The sequence below is a fragment of the Dryobates pubescens genome, chromosome 31 (genome assembly GCF_014839835.1).
Source record: "Dryobates pubescens isolate bDryPub1 chromosome 31, bDryPub1.pri, whole genome shotgun sequence".
NCBI classification, from domain to species: Eukaryota; Metazoa; Chordata; class Aves; order Piciformes; family Picidae; genus Dryobates; species Dryobates pubescens.
The window spans coordinates 10,566,259-10,575,350 of NC_071642.1; the positions used below are offsets into that span (position 1 = coordinate 10,566,259).

General features: G+C 57.0%; 1 protein-coding gene across 1 annotated transcript; it reads right to left on the bottom strand.

Moving 5' to 3' along the window:
• Positions 1-334: 334 nt before the first annotated feature.
• Positions 335-787, bottom strand: LOC128898739 (acanthoscurrin-2-like). The gene has a single exon (XM_054174928.1). It carries the CDS (start codon positions 785-787, stop codon positions 335-337), a length of 453 nt encoding a protein of 150 aa, XP_054030903.1.
• Between the last annotated feature and the right edge of the window lie 8,305 nt (positions 788-9,092).

Consider the following 9,092-nt stretch of genomic DNA (forward strand, 5'->3'; position numbering starts at 1 on the left):
ATCAAGGGGAAGCTAAACACTTTCAATCTGTGATGGCTCATTTGGAGAGGGGAGCGCTGGGCCCTCGCTAGGTGCCAGATATAATAACTCTCCCCTTCTCCTTTTTTTTTCCCCCCTCTTTTTTTTTTCTGAGGCCCTACTTTTCTAATTTTGCTATTTTTCAATGTCAAAGCCATCTTTTTGAAGAAATTTTATTGGATTTCCTGCTAGACTTCAGCGAGGAGGGGTTTTTTGCTTGCCTTTTTTTTTTTCCTTCCCTTTCTTGCTTTGGCAGAAATCTCCAAAGCAGAACAGGGGGAAAAACTCAATCATCATCTTGGAACGAGGCTTTTTATTAGCTGGGATTTCTTTGTCTGTTTGCACAACACAGGCTATTTAAGAGCCCTGGTGGGTCAGCAGGCCCCCGGCTCTCACGAACCAGCCCCCTGCCGCCGATCCCCTCACGAACCAGCCCCCCGCCGCCGGTCCCTTCACGAACCAGCCCCTTGCTGCCGGTCCCTTCACGAACCAGCCCCATGCCGCCGGTCCCTTCACGAACCAGCCCCATGCCGCCGGTCCCTTCACGAACCAGCCCCTTGCTGCCGGTCCCTTCACGAACCAGCCCCATGCCGCCGATCCCCTCACGAACCAGCCCCCCGCCGCCGGTCCCTTCACGAACCAGCCCCCTGATGCCGGTCCCTTCACGAACCAGCCCCCTGCCGCCGGTCCCTTCACGAACCAGCCCCCTGATGCCGGTCCCTTCACGAACCAGCCCCTTGCTGCCGGTCCCTTCACGAACCAGCCCCATGCCGCCGGTCCCTTCACGAACCAGCCCCTTGCTGCCGGTCCCTTCACGAACCAGCCCTCTGCCGCCGGTCCCTTCATGAACCAGGCCCCTGCTGCCGGTCCTTCTGTCTGTCCATTACAGCAGCTCCATGCTTGGTGCTGGGTGTGTGACCCCAGGGCATGGCAAAGGTGGGCTTGGGAGGGTTTTCTTCTCCCTTTAGGGTATTGCTAAGACCCTTCCAAGACCTAAATCTTTATAGAATCCTTGATCTCCTCAAGAATCAGATCAGCAGGGTCCTGACCCTGCTGGCATCACCCTGCTGGCATCACCCCGCTGGCATCACCCTGTTTGCAGGCAGAGAGACTGCAGGGCCACAGGGATGCCAGAGAGCCTGGGAGGACTTCTTTTTGCCCACCAAACCCCAGATGGGTCCCAGCTGGTGCAGGCACAGCCAGGAGAGGTCTGTGCTGGTTTTCCCAGGGGGTGCATTAGTGCCAGGATGAGTGCAATGCAGGGAGGGGATCCACAGGAGCAGCCTTGGGGTTTCCAGCATCTCCTTAGTCTTGCAAATGCCTCTGGTGCTCTCTCTGCTTTGCCTTGGTCCCCTCTTCATCCTAATCCTGGATGTCTTGGATGTCAGCACAGCTTTGAAGCCTGACCTGGATGCAAGGCAGCATTCTCCTCAGGCACAGGTCTGCACTTTTGGGTGTGCAAAACCCAAAGGAGAACTTCATTGACCTAGAGCTCCTGGAGCTCTTCCCATCCAAGCCCAGAAAGGACACAAATTGCCATGGGAAGAGAGCTCCTGCCCTCCTAGCAGAGCTCCTGCCCTCTTAGCAGGGATCCTGCCCTCTTAGCAGGGATCCTGCCCACCTAGCAGAGCTCCTGCCCTCCTAGCAGATCTCCTGCTCTCTTAGCATAGCTCCTGCCCTCCTAGCAGGGCTCCTGCCCTCCTAGCAGAGCCCCTGCCCTCTTAGCAGAGCTCCTGCCCTCTTAGCAGGGATCCTGCCCTCCTAGCAGAGCCCCTGCCCTCTTAGCAGAGCCCCTGCCCTCTTAGCAGAGCTCCTGCCCTCTTAGCAGAGCCCCTTGCCCTCCTAGCAGAGCCCCTTGCCCTCCTAGCAGAGCCCTTGCCCTCCTAGCAGAGCTCCTGCTCTCTTAGCAGAGCCCCTGCCCTCTTAGCAGAGCTCCTGCCCTCTTAGCAGAGCCCTTGCCCTCTTAGCAGAGCCCCTTGCCCTCCTAGCAGAGCCCCTTGCCCTCCTAGCAGAGCCCTTGCCCTCCTAGCAGAGCTCCTGCCCTCCTAGCAGAGCCCTTTCCCTCTTAGCAGAGCAGCTTTTTGCCTTCCTCAGGTTTTCCAGGGGCTCTCAAGGCTTTCCTTCACGAGCTGTGTGCGTTTCCCCCCCCCTCCCCTCCGTTTGAGGTTAAGAACTGTGCTTCAGTATTCAATAACTGGCTTGGCAGGGCGTAGGGCCCAACAAGCAAATGTAATTCAGATTAAAGTCCCCCTCTGGCTAGAATGATAGTTTATTAAATAAACTTGCAGCGCTGCCAATCAACTCTGCTGGCAAGCAAGCCTTTGACATTAATCTTTTTGGATGTGATTTAGGGTCCACCTGGGCCTTGTGCAGAGTGTCTCCCATCATTTCTTTCCCATCTCCCCGGCTCGAGCCGCCCTGCTTGGCGCTCCGCTGACAAATTCCCCGAGTAATCCCTCCAAAAGGGTTGGAGAAATGCTCCAAACGCTCCATTAAATTTATTTTCCGTGCTTTAAGAGCCCCAAAACTGTGTCCAATAAATAAGTGCTCGCTGTGATTTATTGAAATGCTGCTCTGATTTAGAGTTATAGGCAGGGAAGGGTTGGGGAAGGGCGAGGGGGGGGGTGGGGGGGGGTTGGTGTTGGGGGAAGGGGGAAATATGTCACCCTTGGGAACTGGAAGACCAAGCCTCACAAGCGAGACCAGATGTGCTGGTGAGGGGGAACGTGGCCAGGATGGAGAGGAGGAGGTGTGGAGGGGGGAGGTGGGAGCTGCAGCCCGGGGCCTGGACCCTGCTCCCAGGCCTCGGCACAAAAGGTCCCCGGTTGAGTTTTCTTGCCTGAAAAATTTATTGTGGTTGTAGTTATTGGGGGAAGCATCAAAAGAGTAATTCTGGCCCTTGTTTTTGCACAGGGCCTTTAGATAAATATGATACTTAGAAATATGCCTCCCACAAGACAGGAAAGCCATAGAGTTAAAATGAAGTAATCTGTCAGTAAACTTGCTGGAATTGAGGCCAAAATGAAACCTGTGAAAGCAAGAGGAGGCAGAAAGGGAGCCTGGGCTGGCAGACCAGGGGCTGCCCTCCCTCAGGGTGCTTCATCCTCACAGCTAAACCCCGGGAGATCTTTTCCACGGGGACCTGTCTGTGCCTGGGGTGGGTGCTGGGCTGTGAGGGGCCCCCCTGCTCTGCACCCTGAGCCGGGAGCACCACGCCACCAGCACCTCATCCTCCCTGCTTGCATCTCTCAGCACCTCTCCCCCCTGCTCTGTGCACCCTCTCCCTGGGCAGCCACACCCCAGGCATCAGCCTCTGGGACACGATCACAGACTGGCAGGGGTTGGAAGGGAGCTCTGGGGATCATCCTGTCCAAACCAAGGCAGGATCACCCAGGGCAGGTCACACAGGAACACATCCAGATGGGGAGACTCCACAACCTCTCTGGGCAGCCTGCTCCAGGGCTCCACCATTCTCACAGCAAACAGTTTCCTCCTCATGTTTAGATGCAAGTTCCTGGGTTCCAGTTTGTGTCCACTTCCCCTCATCCTATCACAGGACGCCACTGGAAAGAGCCTGGTCCCTTCTTCTGGATACCCACCCTTAAGATATTGATGAACATTGATCAGATCTCCTCTCAGGCTGCTCTTCTCCAGGCTAAACAGCCCCAGGTCTCTCAGCCTTTCTTCATCAGACATGTTCCAGTCCCTTCATCAGACATGTTCCAGTCCCTTCATCATCCTCATAGCCTCCATTGGATGCTCTCCAGTATGTCTCTGTCCTTCTTGAACCAGGGGAGCCCAGGACTGGGCACAATACTCCAGCCATGGCCTCAGCAGGGTATTCCTCCCCACCATGTCAATGTTCTGCAATCCCACCCGGACCCTGGGGAGCAGAGAGGCAGGGGCCACATCCTGCTGCCCTCCCGCAGAGCAGGGTGCTCTGGCTGCAGTTGAAAGGGAGGGGTGCTGCACCACCTGTGTTTACACTGCACAATCTGCAGTTTACTCTCATAAAATCATTTAATGCAGTCATAATTTTTTTGGCAGGGTCCATGCTGATGGAGCTGGCTGACAGCAGCCTGATGGACCTGATAAGTGCTGAGCAGGAGGCAACACGAAAATCCAGTCTGGAGATCATGCTCTGGTGCTCACCAGGGAGGCACAAGGCTCCTCTGATCCATGGCCAAGCTCCCCAGGTGGGGAGAGCACAGGTAAGCAGCTTCCTCCTGCTCATCTCACCAGGAGAGACTGCGGCTGGGATCAACAGGTCATAGACTCCAGGTATGGTTTGGGTTGGAAGGGACCTCCAAAGGTCATCCAGTCCAACCCCCTCTGCACTCAGCAGGGACATCCTCCACTAGAGCAGGCTACCGGGACCCTGTTGAGCTTCACCTTGAGTATCTCCAGGAATGGGTCCCAACCAGCTCCCTGGGCAACCTGTTCCAGCTTTCCACCACCCTTGTGGTGCAATACTTGTTCCTCACATCCAATCTCACAGCAACAGAACCCTGCAACAGAAAGGTTTCATGAGGAAGGGTGACCTGAGCCCAGCCTGAGGTCAAAATACCCCAAAATACCTCTCCTACACCCCCAGCCTGATAAAGCAAAGGACTGGGGCTGCTCTTGGGCATCCTAACCCTAAAGAGTCACACAGCAGGCAGGGGAAGGGTTTATTACCAGTCTGAAGGACAACTGCTGCTGCACAGCTCCTGGGATGCTGCTGAGGGAGTCCACAGAAGAAGGCTTTGGGGGCAGTGGGACTCTCTCTGGGGCCTGGATCAGGCCCTGGTGTGGGGAGAGGGGAAGGCAGAGAGAGGGAGAAGCGGGAGGGGTTGGAAGGGAGCAGCGAGGAGGCGTGTGTGTGACTGTAAAGAGAAACAGGATTCATGGTAATTTCCTGCCAGATGCCTGAGCTCCTCCAGCACGCAGACGTTTCACATGCGAAATATCAAAGCCTTCCCAGTAACAAATGTACTTCCTGCAGCTCCTCAGATCTGCCTCCGAGCCAGCCGCCGGCGCGGGGACGCTGGGACGAGCGGCTCCCGGGGCTCGGCAGGGTCCAGCCCCACAGGCAGGGGGCTGGGGGGAGGTGTGGGCATCGCTCCGTGCAAGAGACTGGTTGGATGTTTGCCTCGACGCTGCTGGGACGTGAAACCACCGGCTGACATCACTGCCATGGCAACAGAGCATCAACTGGACGGCGGGACTTCGAGGTGTCCTCTTTCCTGAGTGCCCCTGATCCCAGGTGGAGCAGCTCAGAGACCCCTGAAGACCACTCCTCGAGACCACTGAGTGGTGGTCTTGGGCATGGGCACCACGGGCAGGGGCTGGGTGTGGTTAAGCAAAGCAGCTCCTGGCATATGCTGAGCACTCCTCAGGAGAAAAATGGATGCAGAATGAGATGAGCAGATAGAAGGAGAGAAACAACCAGCTTGGGGCAGAATGTTCCCCCACTGAGCTGGAAGAGGAATTGGCCTTCAGGAGGCCACAGGTCCATCCTGATGGCAGCTATCACAACTGAGCCTTTCTTTCTTTCTTTCCCTTCTTTCTCTCCCCCTCTCCTTTTGCATTTGTGAGCTTGTCATGGGGCAAAGAAAGTTACTTGGCTCTGGACTCTGTTTTGAGTCTGAATTCTGTTCCCAAGAATGAGCAAAACATCATCCTGGTCTCTGACTGACATGCAACACCCTGGCCTCATGGCCCATGGTGGGCATCACCCTGTTCTTGTGGTCCATCATGGGCATCACCCTGCTCTTGTGCCCCATTGTGAGCACTGTCCAGTTCTTGTGGTCCATGGTGGGTGGGCATCACCCATTACCCCCTTCTGGTGCCCTGTTGTGGGCATTGCACCACTCTCATGGTCCATCATAGTATGCTTCATTGTGGGCATCACCCCTCTCTTGTGCTCCACTGTGGGCATCACCCCTTTCTTGTGCTCCACTGTGGGCATCACCCCTCTCTTGTGCTCCACTGTGGGCGTCATCTCTCTCTTGTGCACCACTGTGGGCATCACCCCTCTCTTGTGCTCCACTGTGGGCATCACCCCTCCCTTGTGCTCCACTGTGGGCATCACCCCTCTCTTCTGCTCCATTGTGGGCAACACACCACTCTTGCGCTCCACTGTGGGCAGCAGCACCCCGCTCTTGTGCTCTGCAATGGGCATCACCCTGCCCCTGTGCTCTGCTGTGGGCATTGTCCCACTCTCATGGTCTGCAGTGGACTCTTCCCCTGCTGGCTGAGGGCTGCAGAACGTTTTCCCGGCGGTTTGGGGCAGTGCTGCCTGCACCTCCCCGAGTGCTCACACACAGATTGGTCCTGACAGCTTGAATGAATGCAGCAGGGCGTTGATGGGTGCTGGCAATGGGCCTCTGACCCTATCAGCAGGCTGCTTCCCTGCCTGAACCTCTCCCAGCCTCAAATTGATTCAGAGTTTTATAAACATCCTGACGTTGGAGCTGGGAAAGGAGAATGAGGAGGGAGAAAAAAGCCTCCCTCACCACTAAGAAGTGGCTGGGATGATCACCAAGCAGGGGTGGGCTCCATCCCACCACCATGAAGGCTCTCTCAGCCCCTCCATGTCCCAGCAAAGCCACCCCCAGAGCCATCAGTGCTCCTCAGCAGTCCCCAGTCCTCTGTGTTCCAGCTCTCTGGGGCTGTCCCAGAAGAGGCAAAGCCTCTCACCCAGGCTCACAACTCTCTTTGCAATCTTTTTAATGGGTCACAAAGTTTGGCTCAAAGTCTTCAGGCACATAAAATTCACCCCACAGTGCTCTTCCTAAGCACCTTGCTGGTGGGGAAGTGGTGAAGCTCATTTGGGATGAGGATGAGGCTGGGCCCTTCTGTGTCTCTTTGTGGTTTCTTGGGCAGGAAACCAGGCTTGTCACCACCATGGGAAGCCTTGGCTTGGCCAAGGGTGGATTCCCTGCCTTCAGCCCTGGTTTGAAGCCCCAATGAGAAATGCAGGTGGCTCCTCACGGGCTCAGACCCACCATGGCCAACTGGCTGTGGCTGCAGAGCTCCAGTCCTCAGGCTGATTGTGGTGCTGAGCAGGGGCACCAGCAAAGCCTCAGCCAGCCAAAGGACCCATCTAGCACTGAGCTGCCCTGGGAAGGGGGGGTGTGGGGGGGAAGATGTCCTTGGGGACCGTGGTGTTGCTCCTGGAGCCTGCCTGCTCCCTGTCACAGCTGTCACTTCTCGTTAGCGCCCCTCAGCCCTCTAACAGGACTTGACTGATGTAATCGGGGCTGACACAGCAGCCAAGGGAGCTCCAGAAACTTTACACCCTGTGGTTTCCCACCTCCCCCTGGCTCTCCCCCGGAAGCTGCCTTTGGAGGCAATGCTCTGCCCGGCACACGCAGAAATGGGGATCAGGCTGCTGCTCGGGGAGCCCTGGGTTCCCTCCCGAGAACGGGGGTCTTGTGCCAACCGAGAGCTTCCCACCGTGGCTGGGCTGGGCTCAGACAAAGCTTCTGCCAACTTGGAGGGAAGTAAAAGGGCGGGCAGAGCCCCAGAGATGCCCATCTGGCAGTGCCGACCCCGCTGCCAGGGTGGTGAGCGCCGGCACAGCGCTGCACGCCCTCTGAAGTGCCCAGCGGCCGGTCCCTGCGGGCAGCAGCTCTACCGCGCTGGCACCCAGGGCTGTTTGGCACCGGCAGCACCTGATGTACTGCCTGCATGGGGCACAGGGCTTGCCAGCACGTCTGCCAGCCGTGTGGGCAGGGGCAGGATGTGATTTGGAATCCTGGCTGCCCAAAGAGGGGAGGGGAGGCAGGGAGTGCGGCCATCCCTCACACCCCTTCTACGACCCTGTGCTGTGCCACGACGCTGGGTCAGGCCCTGGGCAGCTCCAAAGTGGCTTCAGCAGGAGTTTGCTGACGATTTGGCCCCAGGACCCAAGGGCAGATGATGCCTCCTGGTCTGAGCGGGAGCGGCAGTCGCTGCGGTCCCGCTCCCGTTTGCCCCGTTAATAGCTGGTTATTGGGCGGTTTCAGTTGTCTAACCTCCTATAAAAGGTTTGGTAACCAGCTTGATCTGGCAGCTCGCTGTCAGCAGACACCAGCAAACTGCTGGTTTGGATGGGAGGAGAGGAAGGAGCGAGGTCGGAGCTTCCCAGCCTTGCCTGGGAACGCGGCTGCGGTGCCGTCATCCCCGCCGGCCGGTGCCCACGGAGCCTCGCCCTCCCTGGGAGAGGGCACAGACGTGTCCAGGCAGGGTCCCAGACATTCCTGGGAGCTGTGCACCTGAGCGCTGGGAGTTCCCGAGGCAATTAGCATCTCTGTGCTAGCAGTGGGTTTCTCCTCTGTCTAGGCAGCTCCAGGGGTGGATCTGCTTTTGTCTCTGCCGGAGCAGAGCATCTCGGGGAGTTTAATTAGAAGCTTGGCACAGCCTGCGCAGTTGCAACAGAAATGCTTTGTAGGGGCAATCACCACCAGCTAGACCAGGAACCCCGCGCTGCCCTGCCTGCTTCCTCCACTGGGGCAAAGGACCTTGCTCTTAGGATCCCTCCAACGCTGCTTTTTCCCCTGCCCCGGCCGCTGCTGTGCTGGGTTCGCTGGTGTCACAACCACGCTGGCGGTGCCCTGTGGCGGAGGTGATCTCTGCATCCCCACACTCCGCAGTGTGGAGGAGGTTCGGTTCCTTATCAGTGCTGTTTCAAGTGAGGAAAAAGAGTCAAGGCTCTGAAACTGTGTGACCAGTCAAGCAGCTTCTTACTCTTTGTAGTTGAAGGCTTTCAATTAGAAAGAGTTTATTCCCTAAAACCACAGCTTCGCTTAATTAATAAGCAGTGAGGAGATTTTGCTGCTGAAAACACCAACAGGAATCAGAGCTGCTTGCCAGCCAAGTCCTCAGAGACAGAATGAGCTCCAAGAAAACTGCCCCCCCCCGGAGGTCTTCAAGGCCAGGCTGGACAAGGCCCTTTGGAGGTCCCTTCCAGCCCCTAACCTGGTCTAGTGGAAGCTACCCCTTCCCGTGGCACGGGGTTGGAACTACCTGATCTTCAAGGCCCCTCCCAACCCAAACCACTTTGTGAATCTGTGGCAATTAGTCATTTTTACCAGGGTTAGATACAGCCC

Excerpts from the sequence above, each read along its gene's own strand:
- LOC128898739 (XM_054174928.1), bottom strand. The coding sequence starts at position 787 with ATGGGGCTGGTTCGTGAAGGGACCGGCAGCAAGGGGCTGGTTCGTGAA.